The sequence below is a fragment of the Populus alba genome, chromosome 18, assembly GCF_005239225.2.
Source record: "Populus alba chromosome 18, ASM523922v2, whole genome shotgun sequence".
In the NCBI taxonomy this organism is placed as follows: domain Eukaryota; kingdom Viridiplantae; phylum Streptophyta; class Magnoliopsida; order Malpighiales; family Salicaceae; genus Populus; species Populus alba.
Window position 1 is genome coordinate 11,610,371 of NC_133301.1, and position 27,738 is coordinate 11,638,108.

General features: G+C 33.8%; 5 protein-coding genes across 9 annotated transcripts; 3 read left to right on the forward strand and 2 right to left on the reverse strand.

The window, feature by feature from the left end:
• The first annotated feature begins 1,173 nt into the window (after window positions 1-1,173).
• Window positions 1,174-7,257, forward strand: LOC118033244 (uncharacterized). 2 transcript variants are annotated; one of them, XM_035038159.2, is made up of 10 exons: window positions 1,174-1,833; window positions 2,319-2,386; window positions 3,850-3,920; window positions 4,041-4,316; window positions 4,793-4,953; window positions 5,042-5,097; window positions 5,205-5,257; window positions 5,381-5,501; window positions 5,796-5,890; window positions 6,891-7,257. In XM_035038159.2, exons 1-10 carry the CDS (start codon window positions 1,388-1,390, stop codon window positions 6,960-6,962), a joined length of 1,419 nt encoding a protein of 472 aa, XP_034894050.1. In that variant the 5' UTR covers window positions 1,174-1,387; the 3' UTR covers window positions 6,963-7,257. The 2 variants fall into 2 exon arrangements, with proteins under 2 accessions (XP_034894050.1, XP_034894051.1); XM_035038160.2 differs by having other exon boundaries at window positions 1,176-1,833; window positions 5,793-5,890.
• A 1,487-nt stretch (window positions 7,258-8,744) lies between these two features.
• Window positions 8,745-12,397, reverse strand: LOC118033245 (CBL-interacting serine/threonine-protein kinase 21). Of its 2 annotated transcripts, none has more exons than XM_035038162.2 (15): window positions 11,644-12,397; window positions 11,479-11,535; window positions 11,308-11,379; window positions 11,115-11,222; window positions 10,950-11,021; window positions 10,801-10,854; window positions 10,537-10,662; window positions 10,369-10,458; window positions 10,157-10,282; window positions 9,978-10,085; window positions 9,771-9,890; window positions 9,618-9,683; window positions 9,456-9,530; window positions 9,249-9,355; window positions 8,745-9,159 (listed from the first exon to the last, which is right to left on the reverse strand). In XM_035038162.2, exons 1-15 carry the CDS (start codon window positions 11,803-11,805, stop codon window positions 9,102-9,104), a joined length of 1,401 nt encoding a protein of 466 aa, XP_034894053.1. In that variant the 5' UTR covers window positions 11,806-12,397; the 3' UTR covers window positions 8,745-9,101. The 2 variants fall into 2 exon arrangements, with proteins under 2 accessions (XP_034894053.1, XP_034894052.1); XM_035038161.2 differs by having other exon boundaries at window positions 11,479-11,541; window positions 11,644-12,396.
• Window positions 12,398-16,078: 3,681 nt separating this feature from the next.
• Window positions 16,079-22,963, forward strand: LOC118033239 (xylose isomerase). Of its 3 annotated transcripts, none has more exons than XM_035038152.2 (21): window positions 16,080-16,551; window positions 17,131-17,205; window positions 17,414-17,521; window positions 17,611-17,685; window positions 17,759-17,888; window positions 17,984-18,075; window positions 18,266-18,316; window positions 19,052-19,128; window positions 19,218-19,272; window positions 19,392-19,493; window positions 19,636-19,687; window positions 19,904-19,949; window positions 20,030-20,085; window positions 20,944-20,995; window positions 21,107-21,186; window positions 21,310-21,380; window positions 21,483-21,523; window positions 21,628-21,727; window positions 21,828-21,899; window positions 21,977-22,054; window positions 22,736-22,963. In XM_035038152.2, the coding sequence occupies exons 2-21, from the start codon at window positions 17,146-17,148 to the stop codon at window positions 22,769-22,771; spliced, it is 1,434 nt and encodes a 477-aa protein (XP_034894043.1). In that variant the 5' UTR covers window positions 16,080-16,551; window positions 17,131-17,145; the 3' UTR covers window positions 22,772-22,963. The 3 variants fall into 3 exon arrangements, with proteins under 3 accessions (XP_073262255.1, XP_034894043.1, XP_034894044.1); XM_035038153.2 differs by having other exon boundaries at window positions 17,136-17,205; XM_073406154.1 differs by lacking the exon at window positions 17,611-17,685 and having other exon boundaries at window positions 16,079-16,551.
• A 331-nt stretch (window positions 22,964-23,294) lies between these two features.
• LOC118033243 (uncharacterized protein At4g14100) lies at window positions 23,295-24,443 on the forward strand. Its single transcript, XM_035038157.2, has 2 exons — window positions 23,295-24,025; window positions 24,152-24,443. The coding sequence occupies exons 1-2, from the start codon at window positions 23,539-23,541 to the stop codon at window positions 24,256-24,258; spliced, it is 594 nt and encodes a 197-aa protein (XP_034894048.1). The 5' UTR covers window positions 23,295-23,538; the 3' UTR covers window positions 24,259-24,443.
• Window positions 24,444-24,785: 342 nt separating this feature from the next.
• Window positions 24,786-25,669, reverse strand: LOC118033242 (thaumatin-like protein). Its single transcript, XM_035038156.2, has one exon. The coding sequence runs from the start codon at window positions 25,617-25,619 to the stop codon at window positions 24,942-24,944; it is 678 nt and encodes a 225-aa protein (XP_034894047.1). The 5' UTR covers window positions 25,620-25,669; the 3' UTR covers window positions 24,786-24,941.
• Between the last annotated feature and the right edge of the window lie 2,069 nt (window positions 25,670-27,738).

The following is a 27,738-nucleotide window of genomic DNA, read 5'->3' on the forward strand; positions in this document are numbered from 1 at the left end:
TGTTATTAGGTTTTAGAAAGTTCATGACCTGTTGTCGTATATGGCGAGTTTATCTTTTCTTTTCTTTTTCTTTTTTTATAAATTTAAGTTTTTTTAATTTCATCCTTACGATTGTCTATTTTTGTTTTTATATAATTAAATAAATAATAGTTTAGGAGGAAAAAAAATAAGTTATTGATTCCAATGATATCCATTACCCAATTTGTGAGTTTGATGTGTTGACATGAGTTATCTAATTCACGGATTTAGTAGGTTTACCCATTAAAATTGATATTGTTTTTTATTTCACTCTTATTTAATATTGGATTGGTTGAGAAATGAAATTCATAATTTTTTATAGGGTCATCATGATCTCGAATAAATGTTTTTTTTAGGGTTGATGCTCGATTTTGAAGGTATCTAATGTCATTATAAAATTAAATAAAAATAATTTACAAAAATAAAAAAATCATTAATCCCATTGAAGTCTATGATCTAGGTCATAGCGTGACTGAAGTCGATCCAATTTGGTATTGTCTAAATATATATATAAAAAAATTCTTCTTAAAGTTTTTTTAAAAGTTATGTCATGGTTTTACCAGTTATCTAAATTATTTTTAAACCTATTAAATTAAACAATTAATTTTAAATTAGCTTCCACACGATTTAATTCGAAACTTAAGTTAGGAAAAGAGTTGGGCTGGTAAGTTTAAAGATCAAATTGTTTAATTAAATTTACTAATACCATCAAAAAAAAAATTTATACTCAATATTTTATTTATTATTTTTTCTAAATCCGACCCATAATAGAATGTGAACAAATATATTAGTAGATATGTCAAAACAAAGACAACAAAACAAAGGTGGTGCCTGGAGGGGGTGATTTTTAAAATGTTTTTTGAAATAAAAATTATTAAATTAATATGTTTTAAATTGTTTTAAGAGTTTAATGGGTTAATGTTAAAAATTAAAAAATATATATTATTTTAATATATTTTTAATTAAAAAATACTTTTAAAATATATCTATACTACCGCACACTGAAATTGCTTCGGTTTAATTAGTCACTATCCAAACGAAGATCTTCCAGGGAAAACCAGAGGTGAATTTGAGATCTGGAATACGACATGAGACCTGTTTTACTTGAGATGACCAATTCTTCGTGGTAGAAACATATAATTTAAAATAAGCTTGTATATCCTTTTCTTTTTTTGAACAGGTCTGGTTCAATTGGTTTTGGATTTTTGAAACTGAATCAGAACCAAACATGTATATATATATTTTTTCTAATCAATCTGTTTTGGATTTTCAAGTTCTTAAATTTCTCAACTTGAAGCCTTCACCATTATGATGGTGAAAACGGAAAAACCCGTTTTCTAACCACTTTTACATAAATTGATATAGATTGATGATAGCCCCATTTCATTCCAAACATTCCCCCCCGCCCCCTCTCTCCCCACATTTTTCACATTCCATCCTTCCTTCTACTCCTAGCATACTCTTCTTTCGCTTAATCGCTTCTCTCTCTCTCTCTCTCTCTCTTTCTGTTTTCTTCGATGATTCTTTGCCCCGCATGATCGCCGCCGTCTCTCCACTCTCTCCACCCAAACACACTGCCGTTTTCATTCACACCACCAACCCTTTCTCCTTTCCTCTCCATTCAGGAGCGGATCCGGCCAAAATGGATTGGATACGGAAGAGGATGAATTTCAGGTGTTTTAATAAGAGAACTGACAGTAAAGTACTCAAGGTGGAGGTTGAAAGTGGCGGTGAGGATTTTATGGATGCAGCTGTTGCAGAGGCTAGGGTTTCGCCTCAGCATCTTGTTATCATGGTTAATGGTATTATTGGGAGGTAACAATAATTTTACTTTTTTTTTTTTTTTAATTTTCGGATTACCATCATTAATTATCGTGTTATTCTTTTTTAAGTGCTCCATTGAAAATCCAAAAGATATGGTGAATTTCTATTGCTATTTTGAGGAACAAATCATGAGGTCCCTCTGCAAATAGAAAATAAATTAGTTTAGTCTATATTATAATCAGTAGAGAAGAAGACTATAGCTAGCTAGCGTCCTTCGGTCACTCTGCAAATAGAAAAATAAGTTATTTTAGTCTATATTGTTATCATTAGGGAAGAAGACTTTAGCTAGCTAGCGCCCTTCTAAGCTTGTTTACTAGAATTTTTGAATTATCTTACATTGTGGGTCTCGCTAGTATTGAGCTTTAAATTTGATTCCAATTTAGTGTTTCAGGTTTAATACTGTTCGTAGGTTGGTTATGAACTCTGAGAGAAAAAATTTAGTGTTGGATTTTTGTTTTTCATTTTTGTGGGTACAGTTCTGCAGATTGGAGATATGCGGCAGATCAGTTTGTGAAAAAACTTCCTGACAAAATACTTGTGCATCGTAAGTGCTTGCTTATGACCTCTTCTGTCATTCATTTGAGGGTGGTTCTTCATGTTCTGATAGAAGCCCAAATAATAACTTAATTTTTTGCATTTTAGAAGATACTTGTATTTTGGTATGATGATCTGCTTATGGGCGGTCTGAGTTCAAAGAAATTGCAACATTCAAATTCATTGACGCTAACCTGGTTTTTGTGCGTGAAAGCCAAAGTTAGTTATCCCAATTTTGATATGTTGTAAAATGTTTGTTTCATCGCTTTCTGAATTGCGATATTTAGGGGTGTTCATGGTCCGGTACGGGCCCAAAATTCCAACTGAACTGGGAGATGAATTTTTGCTAGAAAATGAACCGGACCGAACCGAACTGATAACCGGTTCAAACTGAACCAGTTCGGTTTGGTCAAGTTCATTTTTATGCTTGAAACCAGAAAATCTAATCTCTTCAAAGCAAAGGAAGCTTCTTCACAGTAGATAAATAAAAATGGGTTTCCGTGTCTGCTTTGATTTGTTGACGAGAAAATCAAGCAAAATAATTTTATTTTTTCTTTTTTTGACAAAATAAACAAAGAGAAACTGAAACGGCAGTTCATTGCAGATCTGTTGATGCGAGTCTTAACAAATTGTTGCAAAATCTATCAATAACTTGTGCTTCATCTCATGAAAAAAATTTTCTTAGGAAACAATCAGACTTTAGGTAAAATCAATCCCGCTATAAAAGTGAAAATTAAAACGGAAAGCAAAAACCGTCTTTCTTTCTTTTGGTAAAAAGTCCATATCAAAATCTATCAATTACTTATGCTTGAGGCATGCAAGTATCCACAGTTTCTTAAATACCTCAGAGAAAAAAGAAGAAATCTTACCCTACAAAGCCAGATTCTGGCGTGTTCAGAGTGGGTCTATGATGAAAAGAAGGAATGATAGAGAAGGCAGGGGGAGACGACCGATTGAGATCTTGTATCAAGGGGGGGAGAACGAGAAGGGGGAGTTAACATAGAGGGAGGAGATGGAAGAGAAAAGGATGGAACGAGATGGCTGCTGACTGCTGTTTTCAATGGGAGAGGGGGGGGTGGAATTTTTAGGGTTAGGAAACTTAGGTTAGCTTACTTTTCTTTTTATATCCCTTTTTTTTTTAAGTGGGTTTAAGCCTTTCTCAAACATTGGGTCCAGTTCAGTTAGCTAGTTTCAATTTCTAAAATCAAAACCAAACCGGACTGAGTCTGTTACTTTATTTTTAAATCGGTTTGATCGGTTTTTTCTCTCAATTCGGTGTTTTTGGTAAATTTTTCCTGGTTTTTACGGTTTAATTGGTTGGTCGGTTTTTTTAACACCCCTAGCGATATTTACGTAAACTTATGATGCCTAGAATGATTCCATGTGGTTTTTTTTATTTTAATTCCAATTTGTACTCCGTGGTTATTTCTTTGTCAATGTTTTTGGTTTTTGACTTGATATTCTTATAAGCAGGCAGTGAATGCAACCATTCAAAATTGACGTTTGATGGTGTTGATTTGATGGGTGACAGGCTAGCTGAAGAGGTATGTTTGGCAGTCAGATTTTAGTTCAGGGTAATTTTGTTTAAACAATCTGTTACGTCAGAAAATCTCCATAAGCCTTTTCATGTGAATCTTGAGTTCTTGGTAAAATATCTAATGCAGGTATTGGCAGTTGTTAGACACAGGCCTGAGGTGCGGAAAATTTCCTTTGTGGCTCACTCACTAGGTGGACTTGTTGCAAGATATGCTATAGCCAGGCTGTATGAAAATTTACCTAAATCAGCCCATTCAAATCTCACTGAAAATTCCTTGGATGAAGAGCACACAAATTCAATGCACTGTCTTGAGCAGCCATGTGAAGCTAGAATTGCTGGATTGGAACCTGTGAACTTCATAACATTTGCAACACCTCATCTGGGTTCAAGGGGAAATAAACAGGTTAAGAGAACAATACTTCTGCTTGCTTTTGTCATTATGTTCAACCCACATGCATTAATCATCTTCTTGACTCTTGGATTTCTATGTTGAATTCTTTTATTATTTTACTTGAATTTTAATTAATTATCTTTGTTCTTTTTTTCCTTCCCTAATTGTTTAGAATGTTTAGGAGTATTGGTTAATAGGTCCTGGAGCTCTGAATGCAGAAAGGGATTTTGGAATGAAATGATCTTATTCAAAACACTTTAGCATGGTTAGGATGCTGTTAGAAATCTTAACATGTGATTGGAGGTTGATGTTCTCGTATGACTAATAAATGATGAGAAAAATAGATTCTTAATACTAAGAACGTTCTTTTTGAGAACCTTAAGTGATTCGTTACTTCTATTCTAGTTTTCTAGAAACCTTTTGGATAATGTATTTCTGGTACCATGCTTTTTCTGTATTTTTATGCGATTCTTGTCTTGATTCTACAGCTCCCTATTCTCTGTGGTCTTCCTTTCCTTGAGAGAAGAGCATCTCAGACTGCTCATTTAATAGTTGGAAGGACAGGAAAGCATCTTTTCCTAACAGACAATGATAATGGGATACCTCTTCTCCTTCAAATGGTTAATGATTCTGATGGCTTAAGATTCATGTAAGTATATCTACCACACTATTTTTAATAGGTAACCCATCTGTCTATTCATGGATAAATATCTGGTAACATTATTTATGATGTGTAGATCAGCTTTACGTGCATTCAAGCGTCGTGTGGTATATGCAAATGCAAATTATGATCGTATCCTTTTTCTCACTCAAATTCGCCTTTGAATTATGGATACCTTCCATGTCTGAGGTCTCATCTCTACCTTTATGCCAGAGTACATTTGCCTTAACTTGTATTAGATATAGTTGGATGGGGAACATCATCAATTAGGCGGCAAAATGAACTTCCCAAGGTTTTTTTTTTTGCTTAATTCAGCTTTATTTGCCAAATGTCTATTTAGAGATGCATTTCCTTTTCTGTTTCTTTCTTTCTTTGACGAAACTAATTCAAATGTTTTCTCCATCTTCATCTCCAGTCCAATCTTCTTGTGACAGATAATAAATATCCACATATTGTTTATGTGGAGAGAGAAAGAGGGGACCACAATTCTGATAAAAAAACTCTTGTTGTTGGAAAGCAAACAACTGATTTAGAAGGTTGGTCAAACTTCTTTTTTTCTCTATTTTTCAAATGTTACTTGGAGCGAGAGAAACATTTTATTGTTTTCTAGGCTTGGAACTTGGTATCCCTTGGAGTTCATACAGCTTAAGTTGGATACTTAAAGTTGGTTTCTTTGTGCTTGCTCGTTATTTCTCTAATGACTGGGTTTGATTTTCATACACCAGCCTCCTCTATTTGTTACCCTTTTTCTTAATTTGTTTATTTATTTATTTTTATTTTTTGTCATGCTTCATTTTTTCATGAGTATCCTCTCTTTCAATATGTAGAAGAGATGATCAAAGGACTGACTCAAGTACCTTGGGAACGTGTAGATGTTAGCTTTCATAAAAGCAAACAACGGTATATTGCTCACAATACCATTCAGGCAAGTTCTATAGCTGATTGGTTCTTCCATAACCTCTGCAGTTTTTTTCTCTTCTTCTGCAGATCTTCTTAGACAGTCTTATTGCTTTTCACTATACTTGTGATGAATGAAAATAAAATATCTCCATCTCAGATGGGGAAATAAGGAAAACTTGCACAATTAAGGTCAACTTTGCAACTTGTCTGGAAGTGGGTTTCTAAATAAATGTGACCTGTCTTTTTTCAAATGAACTCGCTTGATGGTTGTTAAAATGCCTAGACAAATATAGGCTATGCCGTTATGCAATTAGCTTAGGTATAGGCTTGACAATCTGTTCCAATTACGATAGGACGTGGTAAAATTATTAAAATGGCAAGTGATTGAAGATGTTATGAGGAATTGTTTTTCAATTCAATCTCTTTTATTGTTAAACACATAACAAGTCTGATATAGTAGTTCATGCTGTCCTTTCAGGAAAGCCTTGTTAAGATGAGTGAAGCTTGGCCATTGCATTTTCTTAAAATAACCTTAAATAGCCAAAAACAATGACATTCATAGGAAACTTGGATGGAAGGTGTAGTTTATATTTTGTTGTTCCACATTTTAATCCGAATTTTAAAACTTAAATAGTATATTTTGTTACAAGCCCATGGATTTTTAGTGGTTCAGTTGCTGGTAAATTTAACAGTCACCATTAGGTATATATTCATATTGTTTTCTAGAATGGTACCACCAGCATGTGATCTGGGCAGAATTTGGAGACAGACCAATCCATCAGTATTTTTGCATGGAGCAGCTGCTTTCAAGGCTTGAGGGCAGCCATGTGTTGGCAAGTTCAGTATATATAATGTTGGCTTAGCCAATGGTCCTCACATCAATTTTTGGGCAGTTACATTTTGATTGTTAGTTCTTCTATAGTAATGAAAATGTAGTGGTTTGGATTAAAATTAATTGCCACCCAGTAATACTTGATTTGTTTGTGCTTTTCTCATTTTTGTCATCATCTTGCTCATATATTCAGGTGAAGTCGTATTGGTTGAATTCTGATGGTGCTGATGTGGTTTTCCACATGATAGATAATTTCCTTCTCTAGGCCTCTACTAGTTGGTTTCTTACAGTTGGTGATTCTATGATGGATGGGTTGCTTCTTTTTTATGCAATGGTCTACATTGTGACATAGGCATTGCAGCATATACTTCCACGTCAATGAGGAGATTCCAGGGGTACTGCAGAGTTGTAGCTATCTTAATCCCAATAGGTTCGTTTGTTTGTTTGCTTTCATCATGTAAATTCACTTTTCTTTAAAGGTTATAATTTCTTTCCATTTTACCAATTGGAAAGTATATGATGATTATTCTCTTTTGATAGATATAGTGTGTTTGTCTGAATTTGAACAAACCCAAATTGCACTGCCATAATGTTTATGTAGCAGTTGACCAATTATATTATATATAATGATGCCACCACTCACCATTATAACACATTAATGATGGAAAGTATTACTTGAAAGGGTGTAAATCAGGCAGTTTTACTTTATTTGTTCATCTTTTTGAAGGAAACATTCATATTGAGCACCCAAGATGTGGCTTCCCTGAATAATTTTCACAGTTGTAGTCAAATGATTAGTTCAAGCCTTGAGCAGTTGGGCTCTGACCCTTAAATTATGGAGCTCACTAATAACTGTATATGTTGCTATAAACAAACAGATTTTTCTTAAACTTAGGTAAATTATATATTTCTTAAGGTATTATGGATGGAATAATGATGTCTTAATATCTGACTGGCTAAATTGTGGTCAATATGCCTTTTAAAGCCATATTGAGAAATCCCTTGTGTATTTTATGCAGCAATTCAGTAGGCCATGTTTGTGTTACATCCTAATTAAATTGTGCAAACATACATGGAACTAAGAAGAATTTTAAGAAAAGAAAACCAATAAAAGATACACCAAGCAATTAAATTAAAAAAAGGAAACGTCAGGCTGTGGAGCTGTTTTATCTTTCTTTCCTGATCATGTTGTCATTTGGTGCTCATATGAGTTGTGTTTCTTTTTGTGTGAAATCAATCGGCATAAGCTACCAAGAAACAACTGAAATTTAAGACTATCTAAGTATGCCCAGGCAAGCATGAGAGGTGAAATTCTGAGACTATGCACTTGGGATGGTTGGACATTCTTTTATGAAAATAAATGATCACTGTACTTTTTAGATGCTCATAGGTGCATGAATTGACTGAAATATGTTTTATAACTTTTGTTGTCCTTTTATGATCATTAGCAAGAGATTGGATCCTTATTTTACCGAGTTGTCGCATAGAAGTGTATTATGTAAATTTCGAATCAAACTTTGCAAATATGAAGTTGGCAGATGAATTTTCTTAGGTAATCATAATAGAATCACCGTGTGCTTTTGATGCCTAATTTTTGCTATGATGAGTTACTTGGCTTCATGTTGCTTGCATGCCTCTGAATTCACAAATTGCATGACCATTGTTGAGTGTGCCTTACTATTTATTGATTTTGTTGCTGGTTTACTCTCAATTAAGGCATATGTTGAGAATTTAGCAGATCCAAAGGACCAGCAGGTTGTTTTTATAAAATTAGGTTGATGTCTCCTTATTAGCACCATATGACCAGAAAAGGGGAGAATGTGAAATATGGATTTAGAATCTGCTTGAGTCTTGATGTGTTCTAGAAATATGTAAGAAGTATAAATTTTGTATATAGAGATGTTTCAGAGAAATCCCCTTGGTGGTAGCTGCTGGCTTGACTGAAGTAGCTGATTAGGTTTGCTTGATATTTGCTTTGCTATCTTGCTTCAACATTATTCTTTTGCTGTCAACATATAAAAACCAGGCTAAAATTGGTCTAATGAAGTTACAGGAATGGTTTTCAGTCATTGATCTCTAATTGGAAATATTAAAGAAGAATTCTGGCCTTTAATATACATTATGGAGTGAGTTATTAGTGTCAAAATGAAAGGAAGAAGCAAAGTTATATATATATAAAGAGAAAAAGAAAGAAGAAATGGGAGAGAATTTGGGGCAAGCAAACAGTCCTGTACACAACAGGGCTGACTTGTTTCTGTGGAGGAACAGTGCCCTGCTGCCTTATGGTACTTGTCACTGGTTCTTAGGTTCTGCAGTTGAAAGATTATCATATAATAAAATGTCCAGTTTCTCTGAGGTTCTTGAAAGTGTGAAATGCCAGGTCAAATGCAGTTTTAGGTAATCATCAAGAAGAGGAATAGGCTTGAAGGCCATTAGTCACGTTTTCATTTTGCTCCTCACAGCTGCATGGTTTTGAAAATTTTCCAGTGAGTTGGACAGGCAATCTATTTTAGTTTGTCTAATCAAATTGTATTTCAGAGCTTTACATTACCTTCTTATCTCGTGAGTGCTTCTATTGTTGCTTGATTTTTCTGATCCTTCCTTTTGCAATGATACATCTGATATCTTTGTCAGCAAACTCGATAAACTTTTGCAAAACTGTTCATCAACAATGATGATAAGAAGTCATTATGCTGCAGATATAATCAACACTAATTGTTTATTCAAGAAAATGACATAAAACAGAAGGTTTTTATACCTCTTTGTACAATCTTGTGTCCCCTACTGATTTTGATATTTCTACAACGCAATTCATAGGAGCAACCTCGATTACCTGACATTTGACACGGAATGATTAGACTGTCATTGATGTTAGACTACAGAATTCTGATATCTTGAAGGCATTTGCAGAACATTTTACCTCTGCTGATAGGTCATAACATGATCTGGTATATCTTTTCATGTTTGGTTTCTGATGCATTTTCATCTGATATGGTGTAGTATAGTCATTAGTTACTCTGTAATGGAGAAAATCTCTCTAGATGAAGACTAGGCAAATCCAACGAGTTTTTACCTTGAAATTGTTCATTCTTTCAACTGACAAACTCACATCCATTGCAGCAGCTTCTATTTTCCTTATGGTTTCGTTAACTGTATGTTTGGATCCTAGCCTGGTTTTCTGCTTCCTGTCGTCCTAGACAAGAGAGAGATTGATTGAAATTCACAAATGAACAAAGGAAGTTTGCAGAAAGTAAAGCCAAATTCTGATTTGCAGACTTGCCTGTTCTACGAATAGACCTGATAAATCAAGATCATGGGACATTGCTATCAGTTGGAAAGCGTTTATGAAACTTGAGGATTTAGGGTTCTCTGTTTCTGAGGCGTTGACCTGCTTAGAATTTCAGTTATCCAGGTGAAAGCACAAAACTTGCAGTAGTTTTACTGTTTATGAACATTTACCTCATCAGCATCGAAAGCAGCATTAACATCCTCCAAGATGATTTTTTCATCACATTCATATCCACAGGAAGGCACGTAATCTATCTGAAACCATTCATCTTCAAGGATCTCTGGTAATGTTATTCTCTGCGATGATGGATGATTGCATTACTTTCTCGTTTGTTATGATCCTAGAATTCGTTAAAGCATAAAAACTCTTCTTGGTGATATACCTTTCTGGGATTTGGATCTAATATTCTTGATATTAGCTTCTTTTGACTTTCTGTAAACCACTGCGGACATGTGTAATCAGCTGCAGATATCTTTACACAAGCCGAGTCATCAATGGAGTGATTACTTTCGCACATGGGAGAGATAATTAACCCGTATATAGATTATACCTTCTTATATAACATTATGAGGTTACGTTCGTCAAATGGTAGATATCCCGACAGTAGCTCAAAAAGGATTACCCCACAGGACCAAACATCTGCTGCTGCCCCCTCATAACCCTTATTTGCAATAAGCTGTGTAGCAGAAGATCACCCGTTAGCTACAGTGGTGAACTGTGAAGAGAATTTAGGAATAAGTTCTATTCTGTATCAGTCGTAACAAGCTGGGAATGACTTTTAGGAATGTGGTAAAACAGGGAAACTGCTTCTTACCTCAGGTGCTATATAGAAAGGTGACCCGCATGTTGTAGTTAGCAAGCTTGCAGTCTGTCAATCAGACATGGAACCAAGGTCGGAATTGTTCAAACTAACTCGCAAATAAATAAACAGGAAGTGAAGAAAAATTGCTAGGCTTCCATTACCTTTTGTAATGCACTTAGTCCGAAGTCAGAGATTTTCAGATTTCCTTTGCCGTCCAGAAGTAAGTTCTCTGGCTGCGCGCAAGATGTTCATCAGATTGTGTAAATCCTTTACAGAAAATTGGCAAAAAAAAAAAAAAAAAAAGCGAAGAGCGTTGTGTCTTGTACCTTTAGATCTCTGTGATAAACTCCTCTGTTATGGCAATAGTCCACCGCATCTATCAATTGATGGAATATTCTTCTTGCCGCCGATTCACTTAGTTTCTTGGCATAGGACTGAGTAATTAGAGTTGAACAGGATTAGAAGTGTCAATATAAAAACATCACCTTCGAATTGCTGATGCTGTTAGATGATCCTTACCAGCTTATCTGCTAGTTGTCCTCCTGATACATATTCCATTACCATATAAATCTTTGTCTTTGTGCCAATCACCTGTAATTGTTCAACACCAAGAAGTAATAAGGAAGAGTTCTCCGACTTGCCGATTTAGTTGAGGCCTCCCGACACAACATAAGAAACTAGCCAACAAACCTCATGAATCCTTACGATACCGGGGTGATGCAAGAGCTTCATAGCTCTTATCTCCCTCTGTACCTAGAATTAGCATTTCCATATATCAGAAAGAAGCATATTTGGTGTTGTCGTCATCAAGACTTCTCTCAAGGAAAGAAGAGGAAATGTTAGATGGAATATCACCTGATCCTTGAGATGGCTTTGCATGACCTTTTTCTTATCCATGATCTTGATTGCAACAGGACGACCATCAGTGCTGTCTACAGCCAGCTTAACCTTGGCAAATGTTCCCTCTCCGATTGTTCGACCTAACTGGTACTTACCTATGTTATTTCCATGTCCCATATTTTGTTTGTGACAAAATATGAACTCCTTTCTACTAACAACAGCTGTTCCTCCTCAAACTTCTTCCGAAAATATTCCCCCCTCGTTTTTTTCTACTAATAACGAGTGCAGGCACCCACCCCTCTTGCAAGTGTTTTTTTTTTATATATATATCCTCTTCGCTCCAAACCGGTGTCAAGAATGGAAGCGATGGATAGATTTGAAATTGGAGGATAACTCGTGCTTCTTCTTCGCAGCTATCATATATATATATACACGGTTTTCATGTGGAGATCTTGTCTCATGTATTTTTATTTATACTGAAGCACATGCGTGTATTTATTAGAGGGCTAGGAGAATTCACATTTGAGTGCCCATCATGGAAGCGTTGGAGACCGGTTGTTAGCTGGCGGGTCGGTTGACTGTGTTTTGAATGGTAAGTTCGGTGATGCTGTAACATGTATAGTCTTAAAATCGTTGTTCGGACGTCCCACCAAAATTATGGGACCTTTTCATTTCAAAATTGGATCTTGGCGCTGCCTTGACCTGAATGGGAAGATCAATCATCTGTCGAGAAAGATAAAATTGAGAAACTTTTCAGAACAAGGAGAGGAGAGTCGTTCAAATCTTGGTTTTCCATCCTATCCATTATTAATGGCTTCTCGAAGACGTTCAATTTCGCCGGCTATTCCGTGGCGTCATTGATCTCGCAATTCTCCTCCTTATGTATAATAATGGAATAAGCATCGTTATCACTAGTGGGACTTGATGTTGTTGATTTTTGTCTTATTTATAAGCAAATTACAACTAGACATGTCTTAAGCTGTCTTTCTGAGAAACTCCCTTTAATTTTGATTTGATATATTTAAGTTAATTAATATTCTTGAGGATTTGACTTTGGTAAATCGTTTACCCAGCTACTCATTTCAAATTGAGGAGGCGGGTAGCTGGGAAGCGGTGTTTGATCGATTTGTTATTTTATCGGTGTAATAGTAAATATTAGCATGACAACTTGTTGAGATCGAGTTAAAAAAACAGGAGGATAAAAAAAAAACAATAATAAAAAAAAATACAAATAAACTCAAGTTAATTCTATAAATAAACGATTAAAATTATGAGAATAAAATAAAAACAAATAAAAAAATTACGAAGTTTGATTTCCAATCACTTAATGCTAGAAAATGAAATCTAAAAAAAAAATTATTTAAAAAAATATAAAAAAAATATTATAAAACTCTATTCTTAATAAATTCAATATTAAAGAATAAAATTATAAAAATAAACCCAAACCTAGACATGTGAGGTTGGGTTGTATAGCCTAAATGCGGAAAAAAAAATGAAAAATGAAGGAGAAAAAAAGTAAGTGTTTTTTTAAAATGAACCCAAAAAATTGTCATTGACACGCTAATATATATACATCCATACCATATAGCTTAAACAAAATGGGACAGAAAAAATTGTAGAAAAAAAATCAAATTTTTGTTTTAAATCTTATAAGCCCATATAAAGACAACATCACCTCTCCTCCACTATACTTTATCATCGATTATTGCCAACTCAGTTTCATCGTCCGAGAAAACTCTTTTAAGTGCTGTTAAAACGACATCGATTGAAGGTCCACCAACATCCCATATGTCATGAGGGTGCCACTTGTGCACTGTAAAACAAACCACACTTGTTCCTCACACACCTTTTTATTTTAGTCCTCTATTCAATTAATTTTTGTGTCTATTTAGTCTTTAAACTCTTAATTTCTATAGGTGCTTCACTAATTTTATTAGTTTCATTTAATTCTCACTCAATGATGAAAATGTGGCATGATTGTTTATTGTTTCTTGAAGATCATGATATTTTTTACTAGTTTCAATAAAAAAAAAAAAATAGGAGGATTATCCAAGTTTTCATTTTTATGGATATAATTGCATGACGTTGGATTTTTCAAGACCTAATAATATACATCAATTGATAGTTTAAACTTAAACAAAATTCATTTGGGTGATATTTGATGGTGTATATTTGTAAATTTTTCTTTTTTATAATTTTAAAATAGAAGCGAGTGCGCACACCCTAGTAGTTTTCACTACTAGGGTGATTTTTGTTTTCTCTAATCGTGTAGAAAAAAAACTCCTATAATTAAAGTAGATTTTCCTTAATTTTCACCTCTATTGAAAATTAAGTGGTAACTTACCTTTTGAATCGTTAATTATTTCTCTGGTTATCTATATGTCAGGTGCAACAACTTGCTTGACTTTACAAAAATTCTTGTTTGAAAGAACATAAAAGTACTTTATTTACCAGATTAGTCTATCCATGATTTTAAAACCGGTTTGGCTTGGTAGATTAATCCGAGACTAAAATCAAGTTGGATTTTAAAAAAAATATGGAATGTTAAAATACGAGATGACCCGACAGGTTGATCTATTTAAAAATCTGATTGGAACCCGTTGACTTTTATTTTTTTACTAAGACGATATTGTTTTGATTAAAAAAAATCAGAATTGACCCGAACAACCCGGTGACCCAGTCAAAACTCGAAATCTGAGCCTTGGATCGGGCTGGGTTTAAAAACTATGAGTTTATGGACTTTTTTTAGGCCCCGTTTGTTTGCTGGAAAATAGTTTTCTTCTGGAAAGTGATTTTCTTGGAAAATAAATTTTGAAAAATTGAATTATTTTCTGATGTTTGGTAGTGTCATGAAAAATAAGTTGGAAAACACTTTTCAGTATTTGGTTATGTCATGGAAAATGAATTGGAAAATAACTTATTAATGTTTTTATTTTTTTTTAAGTTTATTAAAATAATGAGGAACAAATCTTACAAATTTAAAAGTTGAATGAGAATGAAATTGAAAAAAAAAATATAATTTCATAAATTATCTCAAATAAAATAAATAATAATCAAAATAATAGATATTAAATTTAACAAATAAAAATTTTGAAAGATGATGAAATTAAAATAATTATAATTATAATTTCATAAATTATTTCAAATAAAATAAGCAACAATCAAAAGAATGATGATCAAATTTAATAGATAAAAAATTTCAATTAAAAAATTATAAAAGAAAAGTAAATAACAATTATAAAAATAAAAATCAAAGTTAATATAAAAATCAAATTTTAAATAATGAAATTGAAAAACAAATATTTAAAACAAAATATATATAACAATAAAAAATTTAGGGATTAAATCTGATATAATCAATAAATAATATAAAAATTTTAAAATTTTCATAATTTTTAAAAAATATTTTCCTCACAAAATAAAACTTAGTATATGAACTTTTATTTGTTGAGATACCAGTGTTGAACTGGGCTATAAGCTTCAAGCAGAGGTTGATAATGTAAATGTAATAGATTCTTTTAATTAATTAATAAATATGAGCAATAGATTCTTTTATCAATTTAATTAAATGAAAATGTAATACAATTCTATTCTTACAAAGTATTCTTAAGAAATAAGATATTGATATAAAAATACGCGTGTGATCAAACAGAATAAAATGAAAATGAAATTATGTAGTATTTAAAGGATATTTGTGGGGTGGGGGGGGGGATAAAACTTAGTTCTGCCTCGATCTTCGCGTTTGGGTTGGGCCTTGGGGTTGCTGACGTCTTGGAGCTTGTTGGGCCACCAAGGCACGTCCATCTTCACACCGAACCTATAGCATTTGAAAAGTGGGTTGCAACCACAATACATCAGTCCATTGTTTGGGCCCATCAAATGGAGAGAATTGAGGGCTCAAACTACATCAAGGAGTTGGAGTGACGGTGCGGAAGCTAATACTTATTTTTTAAAATCTATCGAAATAATTTTTAAATTTTTTTTTTTTAATATTAATATATTAAAATAATAAAAAAAATAATCAAACTTTTATGAAAACAAGTCTAATTCCAGCTTTAAGTGGGCAATCAAACGGGTTTTAAAATTATTTTTTAAAAATTTTAATTTTTTTTATTTGCTTTAAATTTACTTTAAATAAAAAATATTTTAAAGATCAACCAATAGATATCAAACACCTAGAGCATTACAAGTCGTCATTGACATTGACATTGTTTGTAAATAAAGGATAAAGGCAATAAGCTGGTGCAATTTTCAAGCAATTATTTTTGGTCATTGGGAGTGTCACCGCTGACTCATCAGTTTAATCCAAAGATGCCTCGTCATCACTTCCCTTCCTATTAATTTTTTTTTTTTTTTTAAATCCATTCAGGTTTCTTTCTTATCTTTGAATTTTTCTTTTTAAGAAACTTGATTATCATGCACCAATAGCTGGCACTTAGGACATCACCGTAGCAACGAAACTTATCTTCTTCCTATTAGGATAGTTTGCATGGTGATAGTCTTTTTTTATTATTATTATTATTATTATTAATACACTCTCAAACTTCTCTACCTATCATCAACTCCTTTTATTTATATAGATTATTTAGTAAATAATAAGGGTTAGTAGAAGATTAAATTTTATTTTTTGACATTACCGAAAAAGAGAAAGTTGCAAATTAAATTAGCAATTTGGGTGATAATTTAAGGAGGGATAATTAAAAGTGGTTTCGTAAAATCGTATCACAAGCAAAATCAAATCCTAAAATTTATCATTTTAGTTAAAGTCAAATTCTTATGAATTTACCACAAAAAAAAAAATTCCTGTTTATAAATATTATCCTTTTACTAAGGCTGTCTCTATAAATAGCAGCAACATCCTCAGCTATTGTGCATGTTTCTTTCTCTTGTAATCTCAGTAGTCCGATTTTCGTAGTGTCATTTGTAAGTTTATCTCTCTCAATCTCTCTTCTGCTTTATCTTTTATTCGAAGTTTTTTTTTTGGTAAAGCTCGGTGCTTTGATGATCTTCTTGTTACTGTAATATTTGCTGGGCTGAATGACTGAATTTTATTTTTGTTGACAACCCATGATTGCTATATGCTAATGTAACCATGGGTTGTTTTCCAGTTTTGGTTCCATGTTATTTTTTTTGGCAAAGCTTAGTGCTTTGATGGTCTTCTTGATGTTGTAAGCTTTGCTGGATTGATGGTTGATTTTTTTTTTTTTGATAACCCATGATTGTTATCTAGTAATGTGATCATGGGTTGTTTTCTAATTTCTGTTCATGTTATACTTAATACTTAATTGCTAATCGTGCAGCAATTACTGGACTGATTATTTGTTTATGAGAGTGAGAGAGATAGAGAGGATAGTCAATTTTTTAGTTTTGATTTATTATTATTTTGGGCTCTTAAAGTTGTCTAATTGGTCATGGGATGTGTGGGTGTTGATCTATGGTTTTCGTTACTTGATTGATTGATTATCGTTTGTTTGTTTGCTTTTTGTTTCTTTATATTGCAAGGTTAGCTTCAATAAGATGAAAGGTGGGAGGATACTGCTGCTTCTTGTTTGCTCGAGTGTAATCACTTTAGGAGTGGTAAGAGAATAAAAAAATAAATCTTTTCTGGTGTTGCATGGGGCAATATTGAGAATCTATACTGCTTTCTAATGTTAGTTTATTTTGTGGACCATATGGGACCAATGGGGATTTTGTGGAAATCCAGTTGTGGGCTAGGATCCACAGTTTAACGACATTATTCATTTATGTTCTCATTTTACTTTCGTTTCATTACATTGCAATGCAGTTTGCTGCTGGTCCGCCAACATGTCCTGCTGATCTTGGTGGAAAATGCAGTGATTCTGGAGAATGGGAAGGGGAGTTCTTCCCTGGCATTCCCAAAATTAAGTTCGAGGTAAAGACATTTATGACCTATAACTTGGTGTCTTCAATCATGTATATTTTACTTGCACTTTTAGCTCTAGAGTCAAATTTTATTTGCAGGGACCTTCTAGCAAGAATCCACTAGCATTCAAATGGTATAATGCGGAAGAAGAGATTCTTGGGAAGAAAATGAAGGTGGAGTGCAGTTTTGCTATTATATACTGTAGCAAGCAGTAGAACTATTGCTGACTGTTACTTCTGATAACAGGATTGGATGAGATTCAGTATTGCATTTTGGCACACATTCCGTGGAACAGGAGGTGACCCCTTTGGTGCGCCTACCAAGTATTGGCCTTGGGAAGATGGAACCAATTCTTTGGCTATGGCCAAAAGGAGAAGTAAGATCCATGATGTTACACATCATTTACTGAGTACTACAAAGTTGGTGCCTATTTGTTTATTGATTTTTTTTCCCTTTTGATACACAACCCAGTGAGAGCTAATTTTGAGTTCTTGGAGAAGATTGGAGTTGATAGGTGGTGTTTCCATGATAGGGATATAGCTCCTGATGGTGAAACTCTGGAGGTGAGTGAGTTTTTAAATAACAGTATCAGCTGGGGGGAAGCGGGTTCCTTGTTTCTGCTAATGAGCATTTGGTTGTTAAACTTTAATTATGGATAGACTTAATTGTTTCTTGTTTCTTTATTTTGATCTATGTTTTTTTATCACACTGGTGTACCACTGAACTAATTGAGGCCTTTTCTTTTTGTTACAGGAAAGTAACAAAAACTTGGATGAAGTAGTGGCCCTTGCTAAAGAACTTCAGGTAATCTTTGAAACCAAAGGGATGATGATCATATGACTGAAATAAAACAGAAATGTAACTTCATACATCTGTGTATTAGCTTAACTGGTGCCAGAACCTTACTGTTCTTTAAGGCTTTTTGTATACCTATCCGACATCAGTTTTTTCATCATAGTTTGATATATTAGCTTTTTTTTTTTTTTTTTTCTAATATACATTATTTGGCAACTATTTTCATATATTTAAACTGCTTTTATATATATTTCTGTCAAAGGAACAGTGCCATGTAGACTGACATAGAATTCCCTTATTCTCGTATCATGAACTGCAGCTGGGTAGTCAATCCTTTTTTAATAGAAAAAAATAACTAAATATTTATGCAATCTAATTCTATGGCAGATTTAAACCGCTTATTTGCCCACCTTGTCTCTTTTCGCCACTTCCTTAAATTGCAATAGTTACCTTCATATTTTCTTGGTTGCCAAGTGTGTATAAATTTATAGCCGCCAGAAAAACTGGAGCAAAATCTCCTTGCCTTTTTTCTTTCATGTGATATTTCACAAGAGGTGCAAATTGTAGTGGCACAGAACTTTCACAATCACTGATCGACCAAGGTATTCAATATTCGGAGGAGAACCACTAACACTCCCTTATGTGGATTTGGATATCAGCATGCTTGATACTTTATTTTATGTGTGTACAAGAGATTATGAAGTTTGGTTTAGTTTTTGATGCCTCAATCACGTGACTGTGCAGGGAACCAAGATCCGTCCTTTGTGGGGTACAGCACAATTGTTTATGCATCCTCGTTACATGCATGGTGGTGCTACTAGGTATTCTAACCTTGACTGGATGTCATGCTATTGATGCTATCCAGATCATTTGTTCATAGACTTAATACGTTTGGGTCCTCTTGTCACAGTTCTGAGTTAGGCGTATATGCATATGCTGCAGCTCAAGTGAAGAAAGCGATGGAGGTGAGTTGATCTGTGTGTAGTCTTGGAAAAAAAAAAAAAAAGATAATTGTGTGAATGTAACATACTTTTATGGAATTTTTATATCAACAAATTGCAATTAACACCTCTTATTCCAACAGGTCACACATGACTTGGGTGGAGAAAATTATGTCTTTTGGGGTGGTCGTGAGGGTTACCAGAGTCTTTTGAACACAGATATGGAAAGGGAGCTTGATCATTTGGTATGCTCTCCAATTCTCACCTTCTTAACATTAAAAGAGCTCTTACTACTTACCTCTCTGGTCAGTGTTGGTCTGCCCTGGAGTTTCCATGATGAAGTCTGGGTCTTCTTACTAACTAATGATTTCCGACATCTTCCTACAGGCAAGGTTTTGCGAAGCTGCTGTTGCCTACAAGAAGAAGATTGGATTCAATGGTATATTTCTGTTCTTTTCATAACACAGGCAGCATAGACTCAGTTGCACAATAGGATACAATAGGCATTTCCATTTTCATGGGGCATGCAGAACATGAATAGCTCATCCTCTATTGTCTTGTTTTTTTATCCTTCCTTAACGTTGTCCTCATTTTATCAAATGTTTCCTTCCAAAATTCTGAAGTGATCTTAATATTTGCTTGCTCTGTCTTTCAGGAACTCTGCTTATTGAGCCCAAGCCTCAAGAACCGACCAAACACCAGTATTTCTCATTCTCATTTATTTGATTGGCAGCCTTCTTCACAGTTCCCTTTGATCTTACTTATGGTGCTGTTTTATCAGGTACGACTGGGATGCTGCTACTACAGCTAATTTCTTGCGGAAATATGGCCTAATAGGTGATTATTGAAACTTATTTCCGTAACTCCTCTGATTTTGTTGCACCATCTAGAACTAGCTTTACTTCATCCTGTTCTTTTCTTCTTTTTTTTTACATTATTTTTTCTTAATAAACTTTAATTTGGCTATTTTTATTATGGAAGTAGTTGGGTTAATCTATGTCACTTCGCTAAGTATTATAGCATTTGGGCATCTTTGCTTTTGATTGATGATTTTGGGGAATAAATTATTTGTGCTTTTCTCAACTCAAATTGGCCCCATGTTCACACATCGCATGGTAGTAAAACTTCTCGTCTGTTTTTCTTTGTGTTCACTTGAGTTGTGGAGTTGTTTACCCATAAATAAGAAGTTCAAAGATTAGTCCCAAAATAATTTAATCAATAGAGCTGGAGATTGTCATTGTAATAATGTGATGATGTTATTATTGGACATTGATGAACAAATAGTTTAAAGTGTCGTAATTTAGAATACATAAACTGGAAGAAAGTCTAACCAGTGACAATTCAATTAGGAAGTTGGCCCATGTTGCAAACCCTGACTAGTTTGATATAGAAGGTTTTAACAGGTGATACTGATTCTTATTTGGAGGTGAACTGTATGGTACATTTTTTTCAAATTGCTACCCCTGGCATAACCATGATTGCTTGAGTACTTGCTTTCAGCTATCAGATTCAACTAAAACCAGCTATAACTGGTGACCTCAGTGGTTATGGCTTCACCAAATTCACTTGATTGCCCTGTTCTTTTTTTTTTTTTTTTAAATGGATCTAGCAGTCACTATTTTAGAAGAAGCATCTCTCCTGTTTGGCATGACTCAGAATTGTTGTTTAACCTCACTTTTCCATTTCCATTCGCAGGCGAATTCAAGCTAAACATTGAGTGCAACCATGCCACTCTTTCAGGTCACAGGTACAAATCTTCTTGTAATCTTGTCCTTGTCACCTAATAAAATAATTAGCCAATCACGTGATTATACATGGAATTTTTTGTATCATCCTACAACGTTTGAGTATTCTGCAGCTGTCATCATGAGCTTGAAACTGCAAGAATTAATGGTTTATTGGGAAATATTGATGCAAACACTGGAGACCCTCAGATTGGTAATGATTAGATTAGAAACCTTGAGTGTTTCAATTTTTTTAGTTGTATTTCAAGCTTACTAACTCCGCATGTAAATCCTTGAGATCTGTGGTTGTAACATAGGGCTGTTATCATGACTACAGGATGGGATACAGATCAGTTCATGACTGATATTTCAGAGGCAACTATGGTTATGCTTAGTGTGATAAGAAACGTATGTGAATGATTTGTTGCTTTCAATTGGTTGTGAAAATTCAAATATCTTATCATTTGAAATGGAATTACATCAGCTGGTTTTCGTTTTGCCTAATGCCAGGGAGGATTAGCACCAGGAGGATTCAATTTCGATGCAAAACTGTTAGTTTCACATCTTCCTTGAATATTTTTATCAATTTTGATGTATTGCCTTCAGCTTTAGAATGAAGACCATATGTGATGACCTTGATTATGTGATTCTTTAGGCGAAGAGAGAGTACAGAAGTTGAGGACATATTCCTTGCTCATATTAGTGGAATGGATACCCTGGCTCGTGGACTCCGAAGTGCTGCCAAGTTGATTCAGGTGAGATCTTTAATTTTCATCTTCTCTACGATCTTCTCATGGAAGGTGTTTTTATTATCTTGATTTTGATGCCTTTGAATTTGTTTGCTGTGGAACAAAGGATGGTTCATTGGCTGAGCTTGTTCGCAAACGCTATCAGAGTTTTGATACAGAGATCGGGGCGCAAGTAGAGGTAACATGCTTCTTATTCCTATTTTGTCATGTTGTTTAATTTCCCCTGTGGCTAACAAGTAATGCATCTTCCAACAGGCTGGTAAGGGAGATTTTGAAACGCTTGAGAAGCTGGCCATGAAATGGGGTGAACCCAAGGTTCCATCTGCTAAGCAGGTAATTGGATAGTAACAATTTTTGCTTGAGCAATTGCAAAACATCCATCACCATGCATCCGACCCTCTTATGCAGATATTATAGATTGAAAGACTGAATGGATTTTTTGTTTGTCCATGAGTTCTAGCAGGAAACGTGATGGAAAAACTGCTGGCTTTCCCTTTATATATCAGTGATATAATTTTGTAGGATTCATTTCCTATAATAATGGAAACATGTCGGCAACACATCTCATCTTTTATTCTCTCAGAGAGGAAATCTACAGACTTGAAAAGCATAATAGCCATGATTTCTTATTTATGCAAAGTCTAGGATTTTTCCATTCTATATGCATGGTAGATAATCCATTCAACATAGAAGATCAAAATGCATCAAGTCCTTTGGCTAAACTCCTAGATAATCCATGAACTTCAAGAATTTTCCGAATTACTATCCAACAGATTTTAGCATGAGAAGTTAAAAATAAAAGTATGCAGTGCTTTTAGAAAGTGCTGGTTGAGCTTTTGCTACGAACCTCCAGCTTGTTTTTATTTTCTTTGATAATTGAATCCATCTTCCCTTTAAATTTTTGTTTCCTCTACTGTTGCTTTCCTGGAGAATCAGATTTACTGCTTTTGTTCTTAAATTTGAATTATTATAATGTGACTAGAATCTAATTCAGGATCTTTGTGCCATTTGCAGGAACTTGCTGAGATGATTTTCCAGTCTGCACTGTAGAAAATGGCACATAGACAGATGACTAGAGCCCCCCACCCCCCCTTTTTTTTCCCCTTTTCCTTCTATGTAATCATCTTCATCGGAAATAATACGCAATAGAGTTCTCACTAATAATAGATGCAGCGAATTGAACTAATTCTGAAGTTGGATTCTGTTTCTTGTAAATTTAATCCAGAATTGCTTTTCATGTCATTTATTTGTGAAATTATGAAATGAAGAGGGAAATTGAATGAAAAAATTATCAAAAATCAATCAAAAACTTTCAAAATGTCAAGTAAAACTCTTCAAACCAATCAAGAATTTATAAAATACCATGAAATAAAATAATAAATGAATATTGGTTTAATTTTAATAGCATGTTTGAGATGGTAAGAAAGATTACCTTTTAAAGGTTTTTATTAAGAATAATATTTTTTTTTATTTTTTTAAAATTATTTTTTAACATCAAAACAATTCAAATACATTAAGAAAATTAATTAAAAAAAAATCAACTCTTTAAAATCATAATTGCACCCATAAAATCAAAGTGTATAATAGAATGAAAAGTAAAAGTCCCTCCTCCTCTTCTTCTTCTTCTTTTCTTTTTTGTAATGATGCTTGGTTAGTTTCTTCGAGTTTGGTACAGGAGCCTCCATACAAGAACTCCCTTCACAGCCACACATTTAGGCATGCTAATTATCCGTTTCAACGTGACCTCCCACTCTTATAGATAAGGAAGAAACTAGCAAGAGATCAACAACCAGTCAAACACAAAAAAGAACAGAAAAATGAAGCTACAATTCCACACACAATTTATAAGAATAACCCTCGTCGTCCTCCAACTCATAAACCCTTCACTTCAATGGCCTGAGCCAGAGTACTCAGCAACCCCAATTCCTGCTCCATGGCCTGAACAATTCCATGCACTTTTGTATATGAACTTGAGCTCAACACGCCTCCAAATCACCAATCTGTGGTATGATTGGCCTAGAGGCCGCAATGTGAATATAATACAGAAACAACTATCTGTTTTGTTGTACGACACGGAGTGGAATAATGGGACAACCTTCTACTACACTTTAAGCGAGCCTCATAGCTGTCGGATTATGGTTAATGATGTGGGTATTCCTAGGCCTGATTTTCTTGATGGAGCCGAATATCTAGGGACTGCTGTCACTGATGGGTATCTATGCAATGTGTGGGAGAAGATCGACACTATATGGTACTATGAGGATGTTTATACGAAGAGGCCTGTCAGATGGGATTTTAACGATGGTATGATATCACTTATGATTACTACGATTAATTAGAAGCTGCAGTGCTTCATGTTCATTTGATTATGGTTATTCCTTTTAGTTTCCTGTTTAGTAATATTCGACCACAACCTGATCATATTTGCAGGTATTTCCACTCATGTGATAACTTTTGAGGTAGGCGCAGTGCTTTCGGATGATTCGGTGACTCAAGCTCCTGCGTACTGCTTCAACCAGGAGATGAAAAACATGTAAATTTTAGTTTTAAGGTGGTGCTTCTGCTTGAAGATGGAGGTGACTTTCCCAGTTTAGTCACGAACAAGGTCAATAGTACGAATTATCCAAAAAAGAAAATGAAAGGGGAGAAATTGTCTATTGATCCACCTCATTATCAGTTATGTATTTATATATTACAATTTTAATTTACCTCTCCTTCAGTATTTTCTGTTGACCTGAGCTATTGCATGCCTTGCTGATCTGATAATGCTTTAGGATTACCTCTTGTGAAGTGCTTGGAAGCAACAGATTTTAACAAAGATTAAACAAAGAAGGAAAGAATGGTTTTGTCAACAAAACACGGATGATTAATATAAAAGGAAAATGGATTACCGTGTTGGAAGAAGCTAATAAACATGAGCAGTACTTAAATCGTTTTATTTAAGGTAATTGCTTGCAGCATGGTTGTATTTTGTAGTTTCCCATGGTTAAAAATGAAGAAAGCGCTTCTGGGCTGGATATGCTCACGAAAGCATGAAACACACTTTGTCTGGGTAGTCAACAGCTAGAGCAAATAAAGGGTCTTGCCACTGTTAATATTGTAGTAGATTTTCATTATAATAAAGCATGTGACCTTGGCAGCAATTCACACCGTCAGAAGTGAATCGAGCAATGGTCCTTATTCTCATTTTACACCATTAGATTCCTGGCTTAAAACTGCTTCAAGGGCAGAATACAACCCTGTAATTAGTTCCACCGGGACAGGTGAAGGTGCTTGTTTGGTCATCTTTAGGATAGCTATAAGCGTCAGGGCACCTCTGCTTGAAAAACCTCGAGTATTCAGTTGGGCCACAGTTGCCAGAATTGCAACAGTATTGATCTGTCTTGAAGACAGTGCAAGGATTGTTGCAGCCTCCGCTGGCCCTGAGCTGATTTGGGCACTGTCCATTGATATCAGCTGCGCATCTAATTCCACGACAGTTGCCTGATACTGGACTGAAGTCCATAGGAACATTAAACCCATCAACAAGAGATATGTCGAAGAAATCCAAGTTGTTGAATTGGTTCAAGGCATATTCAGCCAGTGTGTTAGGGGGTTTCCCGAAGGCTTGGCATTGCAAGAGCCCATTGCAATCACCTGTCTCGCACGTCCCTCGCCCAGCCCCATCGAAATTGCACTTGGTCCGTCCCCAAATACGGGCTTGTGTTGTTCCGGCATTCGCGGTGATGGTCCATGACTGGCCCCGGTCGAGTCTTCGGCCACCACCGGGAACAGCCGCAGCCCAGACAGTGTAAGCGCATTGGTTACGGATTTCAAAAGTAGCTGCGTTGCTGAAGGTGAAGAAATGGGCAAAAAGAAGGAAGCAGGGAAACAACGATAAGTAAGAAAAACGACTCATAGTGAAGAAATATGGATTGAGAAAGCTGGTGTGTTGTGATTATTTGTGAGGGCTTAGGACTGCTTTTATAGGAGAAGTGTCACAGTTTGCTAGTGCCGTTGGATCAAGAGCAATGTACAAAAACTTGGAAAAATTAAAAAAAAAATTAAAGGATAATATCTACCAAGAAAGAAAAACCAAACTGTTCTGGAAAGTAGGAAAAATCAAACTCTCAAGTCAAAGCTTTCAACATTTGCATTGGTCTACAAGACAGGCAGGGGGGTGAGATTGAAACTAGTGTTTGGCCATGTCCCTCTGTAAATGACGTATAATAGATTACGTAAATATATTAGATATTCTATAATTCTAAGTCATGTTCTTACTTTTAAATAAAAATGTTAATTAATTTGAACTATAAATTTTAAATGATGGAGAAGAGAGATGAACATTCATGGAATTTAGTTTGGAGAGAGTTTAGCAATAACACTATCTAAGATCAGTATTCAATGAAAATTTTTATTTAATAGAGTTTATAAATATCTAAATTTAATTTATTTCTTCATCATAAATTGAAAGAGGATTTGAATTCTTAGATTTAAGAAAATATAGTTTTTTTATTATTTAAAAATAGTTTTTTTTAAATAAAAAAAAAAACTCAAAGCGGCAAGACAAAGTGTTTAAGCCCTGTTTGTTTTTGTGTTTCAAAAGTGTTTTTTGAAAAAATTTAATTTAATTTTTATTTTTTTTCTTTATTTTAAATTAATATTTTTAAATTATTTTAATGCGCTGATATCAAAAATAATTTTTTAAAAATATAAAAAATTATTATTTTAATATATTTTAAAATAAAAAAATATTTTTAAAAAATAATCGTAATCATACTCTCAACCACCTTAAAAATAAAATAAAATAAACTGTTGACCAGACTAAAACTTGAATGGTCAGGCGCTATGGACAGCAACAGTAAATTAATGCTCGAAATGGAAATGTATCCACGACAATATCTTCATCCTGGAGAGTGGACCCTAGCTTGTATAAAGCAAGCATATATATATATAATCATTTGAGTTATATATATAGATTTTAAATAAATTCATAACCTCTCCCGATAAAAAGCAATTTACAAATATTGTGTTGTAATACTCATTTAGAAAATAGAAGATGTTTTAATTTTTATAATGTTAAAATATAATTATTAGAATTTAAGATTGAATGCTACTAAATATAAGTAATTCAAATTCAAAAATTTAAACTGATGCTCAATTATGATTTATAATATTTGAACTATATATATATATAATCAAACTAACATTACTTTTAAATAAAAATATTAAGATAATTTTTTAATTGAACAAATTTATTATTTGTTGCATGAAAAAGTAAAGTTTTGCTTTCTCTAAGATATTTTTTAACTATTTTTGTAAGTAAAATATATCAGATTTTTTAAATTTATTTTTTAAAAGTTATTATAATAAATATGTATGATCTAAAGTATTTCTAGCTACTAATTATTGGATATATTTATAAAAAATTAGTTTAAAATATTAAATCTATAATCAAATAGTGCATGTGTGGATGGGTGGACCTCATTGTGTGTGTAGAGGGGAGAGAGAAGGTAGAGTAGAATTGTAGAAATTTCAAAAAACACTATTTAAATGCAATTAGGTTAGTTGATGGCCCTGTTTTCCATGAAGACTTCCTTTTTGTGTAGGTGTATAAATTAGTCAAAGTGGATCTCCCACTTTTTACTTTGTTGTTCTTTAGTTTTTTGTTTTTTTTGTTTTTGTTAGAGTTTGGTCATTGTCTTTAGATAAATACTTGAGATAAAAACAGTAAAAATAAAAATATAATTGGTTAAAGAGATAAAGATGAAACATGAAAATATAAATCTATTTCTAAAAATAATTTTAGAATGAATTTCTATACTTTCAAAATAAGAGGTACACAATAGACATATCTATAGAGACTATATTTTTATTTTTTATTTCTAAAATATAAATTATAAAAAACTTTCAATCCTAAATTGTTCACTAAGACGTGTAAAAGATAAAAATTATTATTATTAAAGTTTTAAAACTCAACTCGATGATTGATTCGAGAAAAAGCTCAAATCATGAGTAAGGTTGACCCCAAGTTAGCA

Excerpts from the sequence above, each read along its gene's own strand:
- LOC118033244 (XM_035038160.2), top strand. The coding sequence starts at position 1,388 with ATGATAGCCCCATTTCATTCCAAACATTCCCCCCCGCCCCCTCTCTCC. Across the intron at positions 2,387-3,849 it reads TGACAAAATACTTGTGCATC|GCAGTGAATGCAACCATTCA; the intron begins GTAAGTGCTTGC and ends TCTTATAAGCAG. Across the intron at positions 4,954-5,041 it reads TCTGATGGCTTAAGATTCAT|ATCAGCTTTACGTGCATTCA; the intron begins GTAAGTATATCT and ends TATGATGTGTAG.
- LOC118033245 (XM_035038161.2), bottom strand. The coding sequence starts at position 11,805 with ATGGGACATGGAAATAACATAGGTAAGTACCAGTTAGGTCGAACAATC. Across the intron at positions 10,459-10,536 it reads TCATAATGTTATATAAGAAG|ATATCTGCAGCTGATTACAC; the intron begins GTATAATCTATA and ends GCTTGTGTAAAG. Across the intron at positions 9,356-9,455 it reads ACACAAGATTGTACAAAGAG|TTTTGCAAAAGTTTATCGAG; the intron begins GTATAAAAACCT and ends GTTGATGAACAG.
- LOC118033239 (XM_035038152.2), top strand. The coding sequence starts at position 17,146 with ATGAAAGGTGGGAGGATACTGCTGCTTCTTGTTTGCTCGAGTGTAATC. Across the intron at positions 19,494-19,635 it reads AAAGGGAGCTTGATCATTTG|GCAAGGTTTTGCGAAGCTGC; the intron begins GTATGCTCTCCA and ends ATCTTCCTACAG. Across the intron at positions 20,996-21,106 it reads GCCACTCTTTCAGGTCACAG|CTGTCATCATGAGCTTGAAA; the intron begins GTACAAATCTTC and ends AGTATTCTGCAG.
- LOC118033243 (XM_035038157.2), top strand. The coding sequence starts at position 23,539 with ATGAAGCTACAATTCCACACACAATTTATAAGAATAACCCTCGTCGTC. Across the intron at positions 24,026-24,151 it reads CAGATGGGATTTTAACGATG|GTATTTCCACTCATGTGATA; the intron begins GTATGATATCAC and ends TCATATTTGCAG.
- LOC118033242 (XM_035038156.2), bottom strand. The coding sequence starts at position 25,619 with ATGAGTCGTTTTTCTTACTTATCGTTGTTTCCCTGCTTCCTTCTTTTT.